The following is a 24,380-nucleotide window of genomic DNA, read 5'->3' on the forward strand; positions in this document are numbered from 1 at the left end:
TTGTTGTTGAATAAAATTTCATTGTTTTAAATGGCACATGGAAGAAAAGTGAAATGACCAACATAACGGCAAAAACAAAGGCTAAGAAAAATATAATAAAGCAGAGGTCAGTAACATTTCTAAAGATTATTCGAGCTTTTCTAGGATTTTTTTTTTTTGCCAAAACAATAAAAATAATAGTAATAATAATAAGGATTAGCAGAGATTTTAAGATACAAAACATTTCAGGGCACTAAAAAGGGAGAAGAAAAAGTTGCTTCGTTAATTTAAGATGAAAAATGGACCATGTCAAATGAAGCTGGGAAGGATAGTTATTACATTAAATCAAGAAAAATTTCCTGATCAGAAAAACTATTTTTTTCTTTCAGAAAATGGCAAGTGAATTTTTGAGACTAGATATCAGTCCATGCTGAAAAGAGAATTTTTTTTTTTCTCAAATAATATACAATAGGTGGACAAAGACTGTATTTTCCACAGGACTCAAAGCTCTTTTTTTAGTTTATTTGTTTGTTTTTGGCTTACTGTTAATGAATAGGCTTTGTTAATTCTCTTATGTCAATCCTATTACTTGTTCAGAGCTATTTCTGCAAGGGTCATCGGAATCCAGGGGTTTTAAATCTGAGCTTAAACCTGTCCAAGTTCAAGAGAAGTTCAGTAGACAGGGATTCTTATCCACTGAACATAATCAAGGACACCAGGCACAGAGAACCAAACTGTGAGTCCACAAGTAGTCTTCTTGATAATATAACTTTTTAAATTTTACTTTCAGGGAAAGAGTAATAATTTCACTGTTTATGTAATGATGTATGTTCTTTTAAAATATTTCATAATAACATAAGTAATGATTTATCTACTATAAAGACAAGTAAATACTATGTCTCTTTCCCTCTCAACGTAATTCTTAAAGTAATTTGCAGTAGTCATCTTGACTACTGTAATTCAGAGTAAACACGCAATTTTGGGTCTGATATTCTAGAAAGTTAAAATAAAACCGTGAACAAAGTTTTAACTGAAAATTCTTCAGTCTTCTCTTTGAGTGAAGGGAGAACTGAAGGAAAGAAGTGATAATTCCTTACACTTTGCATTTGAAGATTTGACTCCCAAGCTGTGAAAGGGAATATTACGTTCAGCACTGAAACACTCTCAAAACTCCGAACCAAACACTTAGCCAGTTATGTGTTCTTGGGCTTTTTTCTTAATACTATATTTTTTTGTTGTTTTGTTTTGCCTTTTAATCTTTAAAGTGGGAATAATAACATCTGTTTCAAAAGATTATTTCACAAATTTAATGAAACAGAAATGATGTTTTCTTAAAAAAAAAGAATATAGAAAGTTTGTTGATATTTGTTAAGTTAGGTGAAATTTTTCTTTTAGTCGGTTTTATTTTTCTGTTATTTTGCATCCATGGAAGTGATTGTTATTAGTAATAAACTCTACAGTTTGCATCATGAAAATGAATGAAGTAAGACTTTCTCAATGTTTTATCATGGAATATTTTTATTAACTGCAAAAATATCTTTTAACTATAGCACACATTTTAAATATATATTTTTAACCATTGTACATGCTACTTAGAATCACCTAACATTAAAAGCTTGAAAATATTGTAGAGATCATCTAACTCATCTTGGCAATTTTTTGCCTAAGTATTATATTTATAAACTGGATTTGATATTATGTTTCATATTATTTAATTGTCCAGATATATATGAACCATTCATAATAATGTCTATAATGGAATTCAAACCATAGGTGCTGGAATAAGTGTATTTATAAGATATTGAGATATTCAAAATAAGATATCTGCTCTGAAATCACTGTAAGATTCTGACATTTCTGTTTTCTTCAGAATAAGTAAGAGAATATCTGGATATAGTAAGAGCAAACCCGATAAGTTAATATTTGCTTCTTTTATTAGGACCACAAATTCAGTCATAATTTGAAACTCACATTTTCCCAGAATATTTTTTACTGTTGAGACTGGTTGACAAATAGAAAATTGCTATTTTTTATGCATTCTTGATATACAAATTATTTAAAAGGCTCTCTAGGTCTCCCATCTACCGGGTCTCATTTGTTAAAAAAGCAAAACTATTTAAGAAGGGTAGAAGCTGAGAAAACATTATGTCTACTCTGCAGTGTCTTATACCAAAACTTCTACCATAGTTCTTCTATCAAAGTTGTTATAAATTTTAGATACTAGGAGGGGAAAAGAAATATAGTAAGGACTATCTTCAAGAGCATCAAGGTGTATGTTTAATGTGTAAGAGAAAGAGAACTAACATTTGCTTAGTGCCAACCAGTTGCTCGGCATTTATTTGTTACAGCTTTTTTTGAGGAATGTGTGTCCTATATTCCACTCACGCTTCTGGCATTTATTTTTAAAGAAAACTCTCATTATGATCCAAAAATGTAAAAGTTGACCTACTCCAAAATTAACAACTAGAATGACTAAAGATGGCGACAAAATCCTGAATACTGTTACTGTTTCTGCAAAGTCCTACTCCATTAGATAACTGAAATTCAGAAAAAAATATATAAAGTGACATGGCATAAACATTAAAAGAAAAATCAAACGGCAAGTCATTAATGATTTGTAAAATCATAGGTAGAGAAGTCAATTCGTTAGAAAACAAGTATGTTACATTCAGGTTAAATCATCACCTCCCATTTTCCACTTATACACACATCTACAGAAAATTCTTTTACTGTTGTTTTCAAACAGGCAATTACATTTTATGTACATTTTATTAGCCTATATTTCATGACTCCAAATTCATCTCCTCTTCAGGCTTCATATTCTTAAATGCCTTGTGGTAAACAGACCTTACTAGAAGAAAATTAAAGTATTCTGATAAAGGAAGGACCTTACTAACGAGATAGGAGAATATATAACAGTTTTGAGATGAATGTGCAATATATGTGTGATTATGTACACACATACACACATTTTTTGGGGAGGGATAATTAGGCATAAATAGTACATATATGTACTGATTCCTAAATAAAATTTAGATGAGTTTGACTATATCTGTTATTAATTTTAAATATTTGGTTTTAGTATTTAAAATTTTTAATTATTTACTAATTATTATTTTTACTCAATACTTGTTAAGTTCCTGCTGCTAAGTACTATATATTTTACATAAGACATTTTACATCATTTAATCCTCACACAGCCTTTTGAAGTAGACACTATTATTACTACGATTCTACAAATAAGCACACTAAAGCACAGAGAGTTTTAGTGATTTGCTCAAGGTCGCACAGCCCATAATTGGCAGAGGTAAATGTGAACCCAAGTATTTATGTGTTTATGTATTAATTATTACACTACACTGTCACTTGGAAGCATTGTAATGCATAGTTCCTGCCCATAAGAAGCTTAGTTCCTCCTTGAGGGAGAAGACATATAAATAAATATATTAATTAAAGAGCAATTCAAGAAATTAACTGATATATTATAAGGCTTAAAGTCCCTTCTCTATTGACATTAAACCTAAGACCACGACACTCTTATTAAAAATTTCTAGTTCTCAAGTCATAAGTATGGCTTGGGTGAAATCATTAGAGCTACATTAGCATTTGGGAGACAATGGAGGCCTCCACAAACCCAGTAATAGCTCCCATTAGTGATGTAAAATTCCCATCACTAATCATTTTTTAAGAAATAGAAAGCAGAACTGTTTTCTACAAGAGTCCAAGATGACATTGGGAAAGACAGTCATGGCAGGGGTTAAAACATCTGACTTAAATATATTTGCCTTGGTGAGAACATTAGCCTGGTTTAGATGATCAGATTAGCTCACAGTCACCTTGGAAAACACAGAAGAGCAGAGAGACCTAAGGAGATGCATGGTTAGAGATAGAAAAATGTAGAACATGAAGCCTTGCAGGGCGAGCAGCATAATGGATGCACAATCTAGGTTTCTATCAAAAGTGAAGGTGAAGCAGAATTTCTACAGATCTTTCCCACTTAGCAGTTTTGCTTGGTTTCAGCCATCTAGTAATAACACAGTATGTTCCAGATCAGCCTGAAGGATTGATAATTTGTTAAATTCCACTGTAGTCAAGTTAAAGAATTATTTTAATCAAGCACTTTCAGTATTTGATTCCCAGTCAGTTATTTATATTCCATGGCTAATCATGTTCGGATACAATAATGTCATTTTAAGTACAGAACCTTCTCTAAAACAGCTTCCTATTTTGTGGTTTCAAAAAGGAACATAGGCATTCATGTACAAGAGGGAAGAGTATTTATTTTAAATTGTACAATTACAAGAAAAAACTTGTCTTATTTTGAAAATTTCTCACTGGAGCTACTTCAATTCTCTATTTTTTTTGCATTTTTAATGGCCATGGAAAGATGTCATGTATGTCATACGTAGAGAGGTTAATTTTAATGCTTGGTTGTTTGACCTCTTTATTCTGTACTTAGGGAAACCAGTGTCAAAATATGGCATCTAAAACCTTTAATAACAATTTAAAAAAAATGAAGACACATTTATCTGAACCTACTAAATAAAATGGAATACTTCTATTGAGCCTTTTTTCCCTGTCATTTATGCCTTTTATTTCTCAACAGAAAATAATAATTATTGAAGCTATTATTAGGACATCAGAACAACACAGACACTGATCAAGGAAATAACTGCCATTTGTATTATCTGCTATGCCGGGCCTTCCCGGCCTGTATTGTTTTTTTTCTTTGCAAAGAAAATGCAAGTATTTATTTTAATATTTTATTAGATTATTAGAATCTTCATGAGCCTCCATCAGGCTAAAAGTGGGGGACCACCCCAAGCATAGCCTCAATCTGTGGATCTATCTGGCCTGTATTTTTGTAGGACGTTCTATGGCTTCCCAGGAAAAGCAAGGAAATAACTAGTGAAGAATCAAAAAAAATGGACTAGTTAATCCTTCGGGATGCCTCATTTTTCTAACTGTAATTCTCAGAGGATAGACGGGAAACCCGGGGAAATCCAGAGGCTCCAAAACTTTAGAAATGAGTGAAAAGGCAGCCGCGCACAGAAGGCGTGACCAGCATCCACATCGTTTAGATAATTCTTTACAAAAGTCAGACCCAGGTGCTAGGGACTGAGCTGTGTCCCCTAAAATTCATATGTTGATGACCTAACCCCAAATGTGATGGTATTTTGACACAGTTGTTCACGTTATTCGTGGTTTTGCTTTCTGTAGTTTCAGTTACCTGCAGTGAGCTGCAGTCTAAAAATATTAATCGGAAAATTCCAGAAATAAACAATTCATAAGTTTTAAATTGCACACTGTTCTGAGTCCTGTGATGAAATCCGGTGCTATTTCACTCCATCTCGCTCAGGATGTGAATCATCTCTTTGTCCAGTGTTCCCACGCTGTGTGTTCAATACAATATTTTGAGAAAGATCACATTCACATAACTCTTATTACAGTATGTTGTTATAATTGTTCTCTTTCATTATTAGTTATTGTTGTTAATTTCATACTATGCCTAATTTATGACTTTATCATCATAGGTATGTATATATAGGAAAAAGCATAGTATGTATAGGGTTCGGTACTATTCGGGGATTCAGGCATCTGCTGGGAGTATTGGAATATATCTCTTGCAGATAAGAGGAGACTACTGTAGTAATTAATAAGGAAGTAATTAATGGTTAAATGAGGTCATACGGGTAGGGCCTTGATCCATAGGATTAGTGTCCTTAAATAAGAAACACCAGAGAGCTCCCTCTCTCTCCACCATGTAGGAACACAGCGAAAGGCGGCCAGGAAGAGCTCAAAGGCTGTAGCATTCTGTTACAGCAGTGTAAGAAAAGATACCAGGAAATGATGTTTATAAGTGATTTTTGACAAGTAGAAAAACGGCAGAAAGTTTGAAAGACTAAAGTGATAGTTGTCAAAGGTATACCTTATACTAAGAAGGTTTTTTATATAAAACTTAGGCTATGTAATAACAGGACAAGAAGCAAATATTTAATTTTTAGAACTTGATATTAAAGATTGCTGAAGCTGTAGAATTGAAAATTCAGATACTAGTCTTTGGAACATAGAATTAATTCTTTAATTCTTTTAAATGCTTGATATAAGTCCATGAGTGAAATATCTCACTTTGTTGCACAAGTTTCCATAAAAAGCTCAATATAATCAATTCACTATGGGGTTTTTATTTTATTTTACAGACTCATATAGCACTTACTAGGTGTCAAGACCTAAGCACATTCCAAATACTAATTCAACTGATTTTAGGATACTGAAACAAATTTTGAAGATTAATTATTTGATGACAGGGGATAGTAATGGAAGTGTAGATCAAATATATCAATAGCTAATTACACTTGACTGTGTCTTCCTCTACAGAGTTTTCAAGCCGTGCAAGCAAATATGCCTCATGTTTTAATATTTTTCTTCCAATTTCTGTCTCTGTTCACTAGCTCCTCTTAGTAGTAAACAGTGGCAAATGTCACCAGTTTTTGTACTCGAATTGAAATGGAGGCATTGGGTAAAGATGGACTGTGTTTTACTAAATAGGCAACCCAGCTGACTTAATCTTAGTATTTGCCATACTGGAAGAGTTTTGTTCTTCATGCCATTCCAAGCCCAGGGAAATGCTTGGTACATAGTCTATTCTTAATATATACTAATTCCATCAATAAATGTTCCCCCCCGCCCCCACCCAAAGTAATTGGATTATCTTTTTAGTAAAAGGATTCTTTGGAATTTGTGAAGGTCTTTTTGAAAAATGAAATTTTCTTTTTTCTCCACTAGATTGCCAACTAGGTTGGCAAGAAGCCAGCTGTGCTTCTGTTTCTTTAACATTTGAAATAAAATTATTTTTTTAAATCTTACGTATATTCATTGCAAATAGTAGCTACTCCAGATTAACTATCTACTTTTGCCAAAAAAAAAAGAGAGAGGCTTGAGTCTCTACATTTCTGGGGACTAAACAGCTATTGAAGTTCTCAGATAAGTTTCCATTACTTTGCTCTGTAGTGTTCTTCTAAAGATACCATAATATTCATTTTTCTTAGATGCAAAAATTATTTTTAAATAATTACAAAAGCTTCTGTTATCCAAAATGTTTACTTATTTCCATTTTCCCTAATTTCTATTTTTCTTTTTTCTTGTTCATTACTAAATCTATTCAAATTTAATTTAATATTCTTTATTACATTTATAGTTATATGAATATTAAAGAATGGATTGGTATTCTCTTGACAGCCTTCTCCTAAAAGTCTTTTTTTTTTTTTCCAATTGAATAAAATAAAATTGGCAAAGACCCTTGACCTCCAGTGATTCTAGGTGGGGTTTGTAATGAGGGAAACAATAAAACTTTGAGACCAGGCCAAATGTTGGGAGCAAAAGTGAAAGCAGAAAAGGATTCAAGATAAAGAGTTCCGGTTTACCATTCTGTGCCTTGGGAAAGCACCAAACAGACCAAATTCGAGGCTAAAGTGTAAATCAGTAAAAAAGTAAAGTGGAATCAGACATAAACTGGATGATATCACTGCTTAAAACTGACTTTGAAAGAGACAAAGAGGAAACGTAGAGGAAGAACAAAGAGTAAAAAGATATTATATTCTTTAATGCCAATCGAAGTGGGATTTGTCAAATCATCTTGAGAAAAAATTACTCTTTCATAGTAATTTAATAGTGTAATTATTTAAGATTTAGCTTTAAACCAAACCTAACTTCAAATCCTTGCTCCGCTACTTACTACATGATCTTAGGCAAGTAACTTAAATTCTCTGTCCTTCAGTTTCCTCTGTTGCAAAACAGCATTAACAATTGTCCCTGCCACATTAGCTGTGTGAGAATTAAATGATTTTGACACTTAAAGTAATTGGAACAATGCCTAGCACAAAGTAAGTGTTCACAATAAGTACATAATTAATATTAAAGAAAACATTTTATTACATGAAATATCGACATAAGATTTTATAAAGAAACAGTAATAAAAAAAGAAAATCAATGATAAATAATGTTCGCTAAGTACACAGACCTCAATTGAAGGCTTTTTAAGTAAAAAAAGACAACTATGAATTATGTAAAATCCTTAGGTCAAAATATCTTTAATAACACAAATTTAAAATTATCCTTTTACAAGGCAGACAGAAACATGCTAAACACTTCATCACTTGATGATAACCCTTAACCTACATGGAACCTGGCAACAAGAGAATATATATCTATTTACCCTAGAATTCATCTGTCATCATTACTTCTCTGTTCGTCCTATAGATTATATCAAATCTAATCCCTACAATGGAAGAAGCCAAAAGCCAAAGTTTGGAGGAAGACTTTGAAGGACAGGCCACACATACGGGTAAGCAAAGCTATAAAAGAGAAAAAAAATTTTTTTTAAACCCTAGTTATTAAATAAAAATTAAATCTGGAAGGATCTTTAATGTTCTTATTGCCACTGTTCAGTATGAAATTTAACTTATACCTTTGAATGGTTTGATAAAATCATCTAAAAACATTTGAGTGAGTAAATTAATGTGAGATCAAATACTTTAAAACCAATTAGATTTAGATATCAAAGAATGAGAAATTGAATTAGAAACGCTACTTACTGAGAATTTCTTTCTGACCAACTATCATAAGACCTTTATATCTACACTATAATTAAGCCACTATCCTTTCTCTAAATTTCTCCCACTATGAACTTCCCTTGCAGTTGTAAACAATAGAAGACCAAAAGATGAATAAATAAATTGTTATTAATTTTAATTTTTTGATTCCTATAAAATAATAGTAATGGTAAAAATAATGGGAATGGGAATGGTAAATTAAATGGATTTCAATATTCCTCCAGAAAAACTCAAGATTTAATGTTTATCATAGAAAAAAATGTGGAAGCAACAATTTACATCAGTAAGAAACTGTTAAAGTAAATTAATATTTACACAATAGAATACCTCGCTCCATTTTTTTTTAAAAAGGAAGAATTTATGTATGTACGTGAAAAAAATCTGAGATATATTATGAAGTAAAAAAAAGCAAGGTGAGAAAAAGTATATATAATAGTATTACCATTTATAAAAATAAGAGGAAAAAAGTTTCTCTTTTATACTCATAAATACATGCTATACATGTGCATATTTTGTATAAGAAAAAAATCTGGAAGACAAACACTATACAAGGAAACAAAAAACATCGATTTCCTTAATATAATTAATATAAATAAATTTATTAAAATTATATGCTATATAAATAAAAAATAAGAAATATGTGGGAGAAAAAGAGAATACATCCACACATATAATACTAGATTAAAGGTATGAATATAGGCAAGTTTTAGTAAAGAATATTTAAAACTGAATATTTTCAAGAATTTAGACCTGCTTCCAAGTACTGTTATTATTTATTAGGGCAACTGAGCATCAGAATTCCAATTCCATCATCCTTGATTTAATTAATTTTTCTTAAGTCTGCTAATCCTATCCTTTCTATATTTGTAAGAGTCCTAGAATCTTAGAAGGAATTGGATGGTTATGTAGCAATTTTATTAAAGCAATTTTAGTCATCAATTGAGGTTAGGCTTCTCGCTGGTTGTCTTTTATGTGCTATTGTTATTGTTGTTTTCTGGATCTCGATAACATTTCAATTTGCTTCCCCAACAATCCTAGTTTCCTTTGTTATTAGTGTGGTGCCATTTTTAATTTATTGGTGAAGCTTCTTTCTTATATAATAAAAGTACTATTTTCTAAAATTCTTTTCCTCTCTATATTCTATTTTTTATCTTTACCCCAAAAATTTGCCAATAGTTCAAAGTCCATATTTTGTATTTTCATTAATGCAGATGTTTCAGAAAGATTCTTAGCCAAAACCAATTTAACAAGATTAATGTAAGAGAACATTTCTATGAGCAGGGCAGTCAGAAATTTCTAGTCTCAACAAGATGTCTGTTTCTGATACAGAAGATGACAAGTCTATCCCCACGGCAACACTTACACAAATTTCATTTGTGTAAATAGTGCTGTTCAAAATAAAAAGGAAAACAATTTGTTTTAATTTTGTTCCAGGACCCAAAGGAGTAATAAATGATTGGAGAAAGTTTAAATTAGAGAGTGAAGATAGTGACTCGGTCCCATCGAGTAAGAAGGAGATTCTCAGACAAATGTCTTCTCCTCAGAGTAGAGATGACAAAGACTCAAAAGAAAAATTCAGCAGAAAGGTAAGATAAGGAAAAAAATCAATAGTAAATAATTTATTTATTATAAATACTTATTATGATGTGTAAACATGCATCCTCATTTTTTCTAAAGCAGCATTTTTTTTTTAATCTCACTTATTTACTTCTATAATGTATGTCTATGTGCATAAAGAGACACTTTAAAAGATGATTTATATGATTTTAATGGAGATTATCTCAGAGTATCAGAGTGGTGACATTACTTCCTTTAGCTTTTAGATCATTTTTGAATCTTTATAACTAGCATGTATCATTTATATAACAACAACAATAATATACATTTTTAAAAAAAACATAAAGTGATTTTCATTGTGGAGAAAAATCACTTTATCTCCAAGCCAGAATATATGAGTTATTGTATATTGATTCTTTAAAAAATGACAGTGCTTCAGAAATATACTTGGTTCTAGGCTTCTGGCATTGTAAAAATCTTCAAGTCTAAGATCTTATTTTGGAATTTTGGTTCTTTCACTGAGTCAGTATGTAATGGGGATGAGACAAAGTTTCCCATCTGAGGAATTGTGAAAGCTATTTGAAACATGTAAAATGCTATACAAGTCTGAGACTTGATAATTATTAGAAATGTACCTGAAATCTGAACCATCTATATGCCTGAATATGTAAATGGAACAAGTTCTCATAAGAATACTCAAATACCTATATAAATCAATGTTTGTGTGGTTCAGTCTGTTAAATGAACAGAATTATGGTAGCAACTTAAAGATTATATAAAACATTTAACAATTTTTAGGGTTGAAACAAATTAAGTTGGGACAATAATCTTAAAGCAGAAAAAAAATAAGAAAAAGAATGAGGACATTAGAAAAACAAATATAAAAGGCAGAAACAAGAGAATGGAGTAATGAAAGCATTGGATGCTTCTACTCAACCTGAATCTCAGTATCTTCTGTAAAATTCTGTAATCACACCTACCTCATAGGTTCATTGTGAGAATGAAGTAAAATAATCTACGTAAAGTGCCTAAGGCATAGATTTTTTCATAAATATCAGTTTCTTGCCTTCTCAATTCTCCTGTACTCTAAATATTGTCCAAAGTTGCTGTTTGAGAGGCTACTTTAGATGATAATAAGGCAGCAGTAGCTGATCCCCCTTGGGGACAGTCCAACTTCTGTGGTTTTGGGCTGTTTCACATCTCTTAATCACATTATGTCCCATCATTGCTCCTTTACATCTTTCTTTTTAATTTTTAGTGTGTTTGGGGGTGGAGAAGTGTTTAACATTCTATTGAATAAGTTAATAGTAATGTAGCTATTGAGAAAAGCTTTGCAGGTAATTTTATATTCCAGCCACAGTGAAAAGAACCTGTCTTGGAAGATGAAAGCTAGGTCATTTCTCACTTTAGCCTAAACCAGAGGATAAGAATTGCCTGGAGGGCTTGTCTAAATATGGTTTACTCAGCCTCACCCTTACAGGTTCTGATTTGGTAGATCTGGGGTGGTGCCCCAAAATTTGCTTTCCCAGAACTTCTCAGGTGATGCTGTTACTGCTGGTTCAGCACTAACCTCTTGGCTAATCTGATGAACTCCAAACAGTGTTAAAAGTTGTCTTGCTTGAATCCCATTCTACATATTCTGAAAAATCTGTAAGCGATAAGATGGAATCTTTTTAACAACTTTTGTGGAGGAGACACTAAAGTCCACAGGCATATGTTGAAGAAACATTTAAGTGTGTGTGTGTGTGTGTGTGTGTGTGTGTGTGTGTGTGTGTGTGGAAGTCGCTCCAGAGTAGACCTTGCTGGGCTTTTTTTTTTTCCCCCACACAAAGTGATGGTTAGTTAACTGACACATTTCTGACTTGAGATTATGAGCATCTCATGGCTAAACTCTTTTCAGCAATACTTATGCATGTGTTTATATCATGTAATAATTACTGAACCCCTATTATGTGCCAGATACTTTAGCAGATATTGAGTAGTAAATGAGACAAATAAAATTCCTGCCCCTACGTAACCTATCAGTTAGACAAATTAATATTAAACAATTAAACAAATAAATACGTAACACAATATCAGGTGGTGTTTACTGCTATGAAGACAAAATAAACCCATTAAGGAATCGCAAGTGTGGGGCAGGGACGCTTTTAGGTGGAATAAATCAAAGAAGGTAACATTCGAACAGAGGCTTGAATGAGATAAAGAAGACCACATTAGGGCATGGTCTTGGGGAAACTGCAAATGGAAATTCTTTGAGTTGAGGATGGGTTTGGTGTGTCTAAGGAATAGAAATTTCTTTCTGACTGATCTCTACCTTTCTTTTGTCCATTCCCAGATGAGCATTCAAGAATATGAACTGATCCACAAAGACAAAGAGGATGAAAATTGCCTTCGTAAATACCGTAGACAGTGTATGCAGGATATGCACCAGAAGCTGAGTTTTGGGCCTAGATATGGGTTTGTGTATGAGCTGGAAACTGGGGAGCAATTCCTGGAAACCATTGAAAAGGAGCAGAAAATCACCACAATCGTTGTTCACATTTATGAAGATGGCATTAAGGGCTGCGATGTTCTAAACAGTAGCTTAACATGCCTTGCAGCCGAATACCCTATGGTCAAGTTTTGCAAAATAAAAGCTTCTAATACAGGTGCTGGGGACCGCTTTTCCTCAGATGTCCTCCCTACACTGCTTGTCTATAAAGGTGGGGAACTGATAAGCAATTTCATTAGTGTTGCTGAACAGTTTGCTGAAGAGTTTTTTGCTGGGGACGTGGAGTCCTTTCTAAATGAGTATGGGTTACTACCTGAAAGAGAGATGCATGCCCTAGAGCAGACCGACATGGAAGAAGATATTGAATAAAGATTCATTATGTCAGTATCTCATAATTCTTTAAACATTGAACGCTGATTTGGTAGTATCCATATTCCTTTAGAGACACCAAGTATGAATGTGGCTATTGCAATTTGGGGGAAAAAAAAAAAACCAGATCGACACTAAAGTTATATGATTAGCATTTCTTAGTATTAGTTACTCAAATTGATATAATGCTTTACTATCACACATTGTAGTCTTCATTAACTGTTAGTGGACAAAGGGGATATGGATGATATTGTGACAGTTTTGAAAAATCCCTTTCAAGTTATGTATTGGCTTTTTTACTGTTTTTTTTTTTCTGCAGTGTTTTTGGGGGGGTTTCAAAATACATTATTAATTATAATTTTGCCTATGTAATAAGAATAAAGTCTCATGAGGAAATAAATTTTCTATTCGAAGTCTATTCTTTCTCAAGTATTACAATATCAGGGCCCTAAAAATATTATATGACCTAAAATACAAAAAAAAAAAAATCATTCAGTAAGATATCTTATATTCCAACTAAACCAATGCACAAGATACTGAGAAACACTGTACCACATTAAATTTCTGGGAAAAAAAATGAAAAAAGGAGTATTTGTTAAAAATAAAATTTCAGAAGTTAATCTTATCTAGGGAAAAAAAGCAGAGTGGAAGCTGGGTCTTTTAATTCTTTGGACAAATAATATTTAGTAGTAATAACGACTATCATTCATCGATTGCATATTATGGGCCAGTATTTCATACATAACATCTCTAATTCTTAACTACAATTCCGTAAGTAGATAATAGTACTTCCATTTTATAAACGATAAAACTGAAATTCAGAGAAGTGACATGGAAGTTCTATTTCTCTTGAAAATACTTGGAACACTCTGCTCCTTCAAAAACACATAAAAATGCTAAATAAATTTTGAAAAATATTTTGAAATATGCAAATGAGCTGAAAAGTAAGATAAAAAAAACTTCTGGGTGTCTGAATCAGAGTAGCAAATAATGGTGAGAGTTAAAGTGATATGGTCTATAATTGAAGACACGGTGCTTGATAAGTAACCAAAAATAGGATCCCTGTAGGAAATTGAGCTTAAAACAGGTTTGCCTATTTTCCCCTGGTGGACCAATGTGAAACTAGACATTTGTCACAAGTGCTAGTCTCCACTCTCCTAAATGACATTTTTATAGCTTCTCTTCTTTCCTTAAACCTTTTGTGTTCTTTTCTTCTGGTCTAAACCCTTCAGTTTGCTCATACTTCATTGAGAAAATAGAAGTTAGCAGATGAGCCCTGCCTCGTGTTCCATCACCAATCTAAAATGCACACCTGCACACGAGCAGTTTCCACTGACATTACAATGGAAGCAGTGTTCACGCAGCTAAGGCCAGCTGATCAAATCATGCTGTGGATCCTATCCTTTTCAGCCACACCATAATTTTTCTCCTGCAATTAGTTTTCCTCTCTACTTCCCATCATCTAGTTCTCCCTTTCTCTACGTTGTGTTATTCATATCGGCTTATAAATGTTTTTAAATTGCCCACTATTTTAAATATGCTCACCTATAATTTAAAATTTCCAGCTATCCCTCATTTTCCTGCTTTCCTTTACAATCATTTCTCTTGAAAGAAGTATCTAAGGTCATCATCTTTAATTCTCGTTTCCAATTTTTTTCATCCCACTTCAATCAGGCCTTTGTCCCATGCACTCTAATTACAGTTATAGGCAACTTGTCAAACTTAGTGACCAATTCTCATTCCTCATTTCATCGTACGTCCTAGCAGCATGTGTAAGAGCTGACCATCTCCCTCTTTCTGATTCACTTTCTTTGGCTTCTTTGAAAACACACTCTGCTCATTTGCCTTCTATCTACTGACTATTTCTTTTAAGTTTCCTACACTGACGTCTTCTCTAAACACTCACCCTAGGTAACCCCCTCCTATCCATAGCACTTAATACCATTTATGTTCAGACTGCTCTCAAATTCACATTACCAGCTTTACCTCTCTCCTATGCTCCCAAATCCTAGATCTCAATTGCAGGAAGGAAGGAAAGGAGAAAAAGAATGGGAAAGAAAAAGGTCTGTAATTGTACTGGATATTGGTGATAAAAGAAGGGTAAGACAGAATGCCTAACTATGACCAGTTTACATTGACCAGTTCCTAACATATAGTCACTTCAATAGGTACTATTTCTGCGCATCCATCTAAAATTCCATCTTCTATTCCCTTTATAAGGGGAAGGCATTTTAAATAGCCTATGGCCTATTTCTAAGTAGATGGATACCAGATATATCACAAGGAAGAAAAATGCTAGTAGGGAAATATGCAGGGTAATTATGTACAAAATAAGGAGCTTTAAAAAAAATAGTTCAACGTGTTTTTTTTCTATTGAGTAATTGCTAAAAAATTTATTAATCTCTTACAGATTTCTCTGTTAGGAAATTACTGGATATAAAAGCCATAGCAAAAGACAGGATCTTTATATGAGATATTTATAATTTTAAAACTCCCTAGTGGAATAACTTTTGATTGACATTAAATCCACAGATTTGATAGAAAAAGTTGAAAATCACATGATACCATTTATATGTGGGATATAAACCTAAAAGCAACAAATGAACAGGACAAACAAACAGAGACTCATGGACATGGACTATAGACTAGTGGTTACCAGAGGATAGGGGATGGGGAAGGAGGGGGGAGGTAAACAGGGGGAAAAAATTAAATTATTTCTATAAATAAATAAATAAACAAACAAACAAATTGAATAAATAAATCCACAGATTTGAAGTAAATACTTAAAAAGATGATGGCAAGGCAATGAGAAAGAACAGTCAAACATACTCAAAAGATAAAAATATTTTAAGACTAATATACAAGTTCTTTTCGATCACTAGTCATTATTATTTGCAATATAGTACAGCTTTATTGGGCAGGGATAGAAAAGCATAGCTAGACAGTGAAAGAAGGCTCTCGTTTATGGAAAAGAAGAATAAAAATGAGTGCTTTGAAAGATTCCTGTTCAATGAAAACTTTGCTCTTGTAAGAAATAATCTACCATGCATCAATTTAAAATAGAGAACTAGGAAGCTTAAGCAGAAATAAACCCAGGAATGTCTTTAACCCATAATTGCCAAACAAAAGTAACTAGGTGTCACCTATGTAGGGAGTAAATGATGATAGCAACCGTTCTCAAAATAAGCACTTCGTGACTAAGGGATGCCAGAGTGAAGCTTTGATGGTAAACTCATCAGGAAGAATAGGACAAAGGCAGGATTTGACTAGAATATTTGAAACTTGCTGCTGCAGAAATCCTGGATTGCAAACTCCTCGTGTAAACACTTAATCTGCTACTATATTAGGCAGGAGGAGAGGAAAAGCTCATTTTCGTCTCAGCAAAAGAATGATGTATTAAACGTAAAGGTTTAAAATGTCATAACATGTCTCATTAACAAACCACTCAAATAATACTTGAATAGACTTGAAAGAAAGGAAAGAGTGTTAGTTGTAAAATAATATGAAAATAATAGAAAAATAGCAAAATTATCTTGGAAAGCGCTAAGCTCATTCATTCGTTTGCAAAATATTTATCGACAAGCTGCAATGTGCCATGCAGTGTCCTTGATCTTAAGGAAACAGGCATTTAAACATGCAATAGATAATAAATGCACTTACATTAGTACCTCTGTGTATGTCTGTCTATATTAGAAGTGGTGGTTAATATCCTGAGCACTGGTGCCAGACTTCCTAGGATTAAATTCACTCACTAATTTTGTGATTTGGGGCAAGTTAGTGAACCTCTCTGTAGCTGGTTCCTCATCTGTGAAATAAGAATAATAATAGCTCATCCTCACTGGGTTGTTATGAGGGAAAAAATAAGTAAATTGTGTAAACCACTTAGAACAGTGCCTGCCACAAAATAAGTATTACTCAAATTTAGTTATTGTTATTATTACTGATATATAAGAAGTAAAAGGTACATAGAGTACAGATATAAGATCTTAAAGATACAATTATGCAAATAGAAGCTAATTCATGAAGAAGATGGGATTCATCTATCCCAAACCCATCACTCACATTCTTCTACATAGGACCTTATTAAAAATTCTATATATATGAACTGAAAGAGAGAGATCCTAAAAAACTGTCATTTCAAATTGACTAAAGATACCACAATAAATATAAATTAGTTCTGAAAACATAAGTGCAAAATAAATATTAACACATAAGTGAGAAATTCATAGAATTTTGAGTTTTATACTAAATTTATTGCAGAATACAATCATGATCACATTCTTAACTGTTCAGATACATCTAGTAAATTATCTCATGATGCAAATCAATTTATTTTTATTTGTTCTCTTTTCCAAACAGTCTATAAATATTTGAGTGTCTAATACATACAAGGAATTATGTTAGATAATAGAGGGGAATGACAAAAATGGGTAAGATATAGTCATTCCTTTTTAAGGGATTTACAATCTATAAGGGGAACACACATTCCTGAAATTAAAGAGATGAGGATTTTCTTTGTTTATTTATTACTCTTTGGGGTCTTATATTCTGGAACCCAGTTGGTAAGGGATGTCAGTGAAGACACCGTCATCCCTTCATGCCCTTCTGATTAGCTAATACAGCATCCCCCAACCTTTCTGGCACTAGGAACCAGTGCTCCTATGAGAATCTAATGCTTGCTGCTCTGAGGTGGAGCTGAGGCGGTGATGCTAGAGCTGGGGAGCGGCAGCAAATACCGAAGAAGCTTTGCTCACTCCCTTGCTCACCCACCATTCACCTCTTGCTCTGCAGCCTAGTTCCTAACAGGCCACGGAACAGTACTGTCCGTAGCACTGGGGTTGAGAACCCCTGAGCTAACATATAGTGTTTTTACCTATTCAGTTTTTCCTGTTACTTTTACTACCAACTCTTTTTTCAAATATTCCATTTCAGTATACCATTCTCTGATGACAGCCATCTACTCTTCCAGCTCTCTCAAGCCCTTACTCCCAATATATGTTCTCAATTTGCCTTTTTTAACCCTTTCTCCATTTTCATGGTTTCTGTCCTTTCTATGCAGCCTAGACACTAGACAGGTGACATTAATCACCTTCCTCTTAGCCTAGTTCATATTTTTGTCACTTCATTCTTCCGAAGCACTTCTCTTTTAAGTCCCTAAATTTCTGAATATTTCAAATAGAGTTCATAGTTTGTTCAGCAAAAAATTTCCTCTTCCATTTCCTGCAGTCAGTGTTTCAAACCTTAATTATTCTCCTCAGTCCTCCTCTCCCAAATCTTTCCCCCTTTGGACAAATGATCTTGCCTTCGACATCACAGAAGAAATTGAGCCTAAACTGCATGAAGTTCCCTAATTATTTACCCCACGTGCATTAACCTATCTATTCTTCGTTTCATTGTTCTCAAAGATCTTTTTCTACGAGGCTAATTCTGCCATCTGTGCTTTTAATCAGATTATATCACATTCAAAGTTCACAACATTTTTGCTTATACAATTTTATCTTCTCTTTCCACTTCAGCTTCTTATGCTCAACCTAAAAACAAGTCTCTGCTTCTTCAGAATTCTCACTATTATGCTCTCTTTATTTTCCTTTCTTTTGTTGCCATACTTGAAAAAAAAATCCATGTCCTTAATTTTTTCTTCCTTTTTTTCCATTTACTTTTCCACCCATCTTCCTCAACCACTCCAATGAAAATGATTCTGCTAAAGATCATAAATTACCTCCCTTTCAGGCAGGTTCCTGGCAAGAAACAGAGCATAAACAAAAAAGGTATGATTGAAGGGAGTTTAATAAAAAGACTATTTACAAGGGTGTAGGCAGGAAACTAACAAGAGGCAATGATGACCACAGCGCTAGTAATAGGTGAAAGTGACTACTACCCACAGGCTTTGAGAGGAAAGAACCCGGTGAGACTTGTAGCTATAGAAAAGAGCTGACCAACACTAGCATTTGGGAGAGAACATTCTCCCTGCCAATCTGAGGCCCAACACGGAGAGAGAAGGGGAATATATAACTGGGCTCTCTCTTCCTGTTCTCCTTTCTCTCTTCAGTGCCCCCCACTGGCCAAACCCAACCAGAAACCAAAGGGCAAGGGAATGCTGTTGATGGAATGTGCTAAATCAACCTTCTCTGGGTACAAAGCAAGGTGGAGAAGGAGAGACAATGGGTCTTAAGAGGCAAATGGAGGTGATTCCACATAACTACCTTACCACCAAACCCATTAGACTCTACAGCCCTCATCGTACTTGATGTTTGGCTCCATTGAGTGTTGATAACCATTCTCAGATCGAAATCCTTTCCTCATTTGGTTTTCATGATACTACTCTTCGGATTCTTCTATGCTTCTGAAACCATTCTTTCTCAGGCTTATCTTTTGGTCCTTCTTCCTTGACACGGTCCTTATATACTGATGTTTTCTTGAATTAGCTTCCCAGCCCCTTTGTATTCTGTTACTCACTCTGATGACTTCAGGTACCACCTATATTAAAGCTTCTGAACCTTGTCACTATTGATATTTTGGGACAGATAATTCTTCATTATGGGAGTTGTCCTGTGCATTATAGGTTATTTAGCAGTTATCTCCGGTCCCTACCCTCTAGATGCCAATAGCACCCCTACTCTAGTTGTGAAAAAAACACTATGTCCAGACATTGCCAAGTGTCCCCTGGGAGGCAAAATCACTCCCAGTCAAGAACCACTTACCTTTACAAATAACGTATATAGCTCTGTCTCTTGAGCTCCATTTTGATGAAAATTTAATCACTCATCATCCCTCAACTGGACTGCTGCAATGATTTCCTAACTGGGCTCCATGACTTCCAGTCTTCACATTGACACAATGATCCATAATGAATTGTGGGTTTATGAGGAAATCCCAAGGCTGCCTAAAAGCCTTCTTGGAACATCTGTGAAACAAAGAAAAAGAAGTAGAATTATAAAGATTATTAACATGTACTCAGAAACATTTGGAGATATAGACATTCCTCTTGATAACCTGTGACTTGTGGGAGTGAAGTGGCTGTGTACGGAAAAAATAAACCTCCCATTACTAGAAAAATACATTCTTTCAAAAGAACATAACCTTAACAGCAATCTTTCGCTAGTCAATTTTCAAGAGTTTGATCTCTAATTGAAAGTTTAAAACCTGAAAAGATTATAAAGACTATTATGGTATTGACATAAATTTAGATAATGATATGTGGGTTTTATGACAAAAGTTATTGTTTTTATAGCAATTAAATTTGTTTCAATAAGATTAGTGCTTCTAATGAGAAAATTTTGAAAAGTTATTTAAGAACAAGTACATTTGTCATGGCAGCTATTTGTATATCCTGTTACAAAAATAAAACACTTCACAAACAAGTTAAATATTAAATTCCTGGAACATATGTAAAACCAAAGCACTATGTTAGTCTCAATTACTAAAGAATTTATGTGAAGGCAATGTCATCCATATTGCAAAACAGTGGCTTTGGAGACCCCAAATAACATAGCTAATGTTTTTATAGTATGCTATAATATATAACAATTTCACATACACTATCTCATTTTATTCTCACAATTGAGGTAGCAGAGCAATGGTTTTAAAATTTCCTGTTCAAGGATGGAAAAAAAATTTTTTCAGCTCTATTGAGGTATCATTGACAAATAAAAATGTAAGACATCTAATGTGTACAATGTGATAATTTGATATACGCATACATTGTGAAAAGATTCTGTTCCCTTCCCAGGCAAGTTAATTAAGTTAATTAACAGCAGATGGAGAAATCGAAGTGTTTGTGGTTAATTGACTTGTCCAGGTTTATACAGCTAGTAAGATGTGGAGTTTGAGCTTAACCTTGGGCCTCCCAATCCTGCTACCTATGCTCTTCAGATTATATGATACTCCTTACCTAGCATTCACCAACACAAAGAATACATTTACAATAAAAAAAAAAAATTGGGATTCTCTAAAATTAGAAGACATGTTTTAATACATTTCTGGTAATTTGCAACTAATGCAGTGGCCATGGCCTTGGCAGAAAGAGCAAGACTATGTGTGTAGTAATCTCAGTTTTCAATTGTGGATTTTCTTCATTTGGGCAATAGCATTTAAAGAACACATTAAATGTTATCTTTACTTGAGGCTCTCAGCTATAAAAAGCATTATCTTTTAGGGTTTGTTTGTTTGTTTGTTTGCAACAGTATACAAAACAATGCTTCTCAAAATTAGTTTTTATGAACCCAGGTGGTTTCATCCTAGACAATGTTATTTCTCATGCATCTACTCCCCACTCCCAATCCCTTAACACATACTAGCTTGATTTAATCATGTTATCTCAGAAACAATAATTCATTTTAATTTTATTTTATTATTAGTTTCAAGTATACAGTACATTGGTTAGACATTTATATAGTTTATAAGACAATCCCCCTAATTGCTCTTTCTCTCCTCTGGCTCTCCGCCTAGCCATGGCATTGATTCTAACTACATTCCCTATGCCATGCTCCCCATTCCCATGACCATCTATCAACTACTAATTTGCACTTCTTTAACCCTTTACCCCTTTCTCACAGCCCCCCAAACTCTCCCCTCTGGCCATCACCAGATTGTCCTCTATATTTGTGAGTCTGTTTTTGATTAGTTTGTTCTTTTTGTTCCTTAGATTCTGCATATAAGTGAAATCACATGGTATTTGTCTTTCTCTGTCTGACTTACTTCACACTCAGAGTAATAACCTCTAGGTCCATCCATGTCATTGCAAAAGGTAGGATTTCATTTTTTTAATGGCTGAGTAATATTCCATTGTATATATGAACCACGACTTCTTTATCCAATGGTCTGTTGATGGGCATTTAGGTTGCTTCCATACCTTGGCTATTGTAAACTGTGCTGCCATGAACACAGTGGTGCATAGATCTTTGGATAAATACCCAGAAGTGCAATTGCTGGGTGAAAATGTGTATCCATTTTTAATTTTTTTGAGAAACCTCCTGACTGTTTTCCATAGTGGCTGTACCAATTTGCAATCCCACCAACAGTGTATGAGAGTTCCCTTTTCTCCACATCCTCTCTGACACTTGTTCTTCGACTTATTGATGATAGCCATTCTAACAGGTCTGAGGTGATATCTCAACGATAATTCATTTTTAAAGGTTGATATTTAGTGATCACTGACACATAATTATCTCCCCCATGGGGTTCTTCTTCTAACAAATTAATGCACTTTTAGCAGGCAATAATAATCACACATGAAACTGAACTACTAGGTAACTTCAATTACAGAGACTCACATAATAAACCGCACAAGTCTCACAGAGTTTAGAAGCATAAGACCATGGCTGTATACTACATTTACCTTTTATCGAAAATCAATACAGGTGCCATTTTTCGCCTATCATTTTTCTCACTTTGAGCATTTAAAGATGAATGGGACTTTTAATTGTATTTTATTGTTGCTTCTGTTTTGGTGAAGAAATGGGGAGAAATTTTAAACCTCCACTTGACTTTTCCTAAGGTGGAACAGGAGTAAATTGATATCCATTTGAAACTAGTTATTTTACTATTCTTCTCAGTTTCACAGTGAAAATTTAAAGTACAAATAGTGCCAAATGTAATAATAATAACAAGAAACACAAACGATTTAAACTCATTAGTTAAAAGGCACATAATATTAAATTAGACTTAACACCTCCAATACATGCTGTTTAAAAAAGATACAATTAAAGCATAAAGATACAGAAAAGTTGGAAGTAAAAAGAAGAAAAAACTATAACATGCAAATAATTTTTTAAAGCAAGTGTCACTAAATTAATATCAAACAAATAAGCTTAAAAAGAAAAATCCTTTTTAGATAGAGAAATGGTCATTCCATAATGATAAAATAGTACATTTCACCAGCAAGATCTATCCATTTTAAACTTATATATGCCTAATAAAATGTCATAGAGTATATAGAGTACAAATTGGTAGAATACAGGAAGGAAGTGACTATTCCATCATCAGAGATTTCAGTACAGTTCTTTCAATCCTTAAAAGATCAAGTAACAAAAATTAGTCTTGATGTAGATATTAACTGCATAATTAACAAGCTTGTTCTAAGGCGCATATATAAAACCCTGTAACCAATAAGTGAACTAACCATTTTTCCCTCTCTAGCACACAAAGTATATTTTCAAAAATTAATAAGGAACATACTAGAAAACAACAGATTACATACTAGAAGACAGATTACATTTTAGTACTACAAAGCAATTAAGTAGAAATTAATAATAAATATAAATTTGTCACTAGTGAAAAATGTATACATACACTACTAAATAACTCCTGTGCCAAGGAATAAAATTATACTGGAAATTTAAAGTTACTAAAACTGAAAAATAATAAAGGAATATATCAAAACTTCTGGGATAGAGCAAAAAGTCTATATCAAGGAAAATTTTATTCTTAAATATATAAATTACAAAAGAAGAAAGAAAAAATAAATGACCTGAGTGTCTAACTTAAGTTAAAAAAAAATAAGGTTAATCACAAAATAGAAAAATGAGAAAATAAATATGAGTACAAATCAATGAAATATAAATTCTATCATAGACAGAATCTAAAAAGCCGAAATTAAGAGAAAGAGAAATATCTGCCAGATTGATGCAAGGCGGGGAACATAAATAAATAACATTAGGAATTCTTTTAAAACATGTATAAGATAGCTGAGATTAAAAAGATGTAAAACATATGAACAACTTAATGCCAACAAATTTGAAAACAGACAAAATGGAAAAATTTCTAGAAAAATATAACTCAACCAGAATTGACTTAAGAAGCATAAAAAGTTGAATAATCCTGTAACAAGCAAAGAAACTAGGAAAGTCTCTGCAAAATATTAGCAAATTGAATCCAACAGTATATGTAAAAGATAAAACATGACCAAGTTGGATTTATCCCTGGAATATAAAGCTGAGTATATGAAGTTCATAAAGGTTATGATCCTCCCCTAGCCTTGATGTCTTTAGTTGCTGGCATCACTACCTCAGTCCCTTTCCCACCTCCAAGCCATACAGGTGCCGATGCTAAAATTTATTGCAAGAGTAAAAACTATTCATATTCACTAAGGTTGAATGAGCCAAGTCCTTTGGTCATTGGATCCAGAATCCAGCCTTCTCAAAAACAGAGATTAAGTCTGCCATGATTCTTAACCTTGCATTCATCCAAAGTGATAGCTCCCCTACCTCTTCTCATTCACCACTAGCTGCCCACTCCCAGCTTGCCATGTGCCATAATTCTCAATTGTACCTTCACCTCCATCCACTTCCCTTCCCTTTCCTCTCTAAATAAGGCACATTTCCTTTTATTTTCAACTTTTTCTTCAAGCATTCCTCCCATATCTTTGCCACAAC

General features: G+C 33.4%; 1 protein-coding gene across 1 annotated transcript; it reads left to right on the forward strand.

Moving 5' to 3' along the window:
* Positions 1-690: 690 nt before the first annotated feature.
* On the forward strand, positions 691-13,097 carry PDC (phosducin). Its single transcript, XM_039881230.1, has 4 exons — positions 691-715; positions 8,239-8,323; positions 10,026-10,177; positions 12,484-13,097. Exons 2-4 carry the CDS (start codon positions 8,263-8,265, stop codon positions 13,006-13,008), a joined length of 738 nt encoding a protein of 245 aa, XP_039737164.1. The 5' UTR covers positions 691-715; positions 8,239-8,262; the 3' UTR covers positions 13,009-13,097.
* The last annotated feature ends 11,283 nt before the right edge of the window (positions 13,098-24,380 follow it).

Source organism: Pteropus medius, unplaced genomic scaffold (genome assembly GCF_902729225.1).
Source record: "Pteropus medius unplaced genomic scaffold, Ma_sr-lr_union100, whole genome shotgun sequence".
NCBI classification, from domain to species: domain Eukaryota; kingdom Metazoa; phylum Chordata; class Mammalia; order Chiroptera; family Pteropodidae; genus Pteropus; species Pteropus medius.

What these genes read in the sequence shown, in the direction of transcription:
- PDC (XM_039881230.1), top strand. Translation starts at nt 8,263, where the DNA reads ATGGAAGAAGCCAAAAGCCAAAGTTTGGAGGAAGACTTTGAAGGACAG. An exon ending in AGGACAGGCCACACATACGG is followed by an intron (nt 8,324 to 10,025) that starts GTAAGCAAAGCT and finishes ATTTTGTTCCAG; the next exon opens with GACCCAAAGGAGTAATAAAT. An exon ending in AAGAAAAATTCAGCAGAAAG is followed by an intron (nt 10,178 to 12,483) that starts GTAAGATAAGGA and finishes GTCCATTCCCAG; the next exon opens with ATGAGCATTCAAGAATATGA.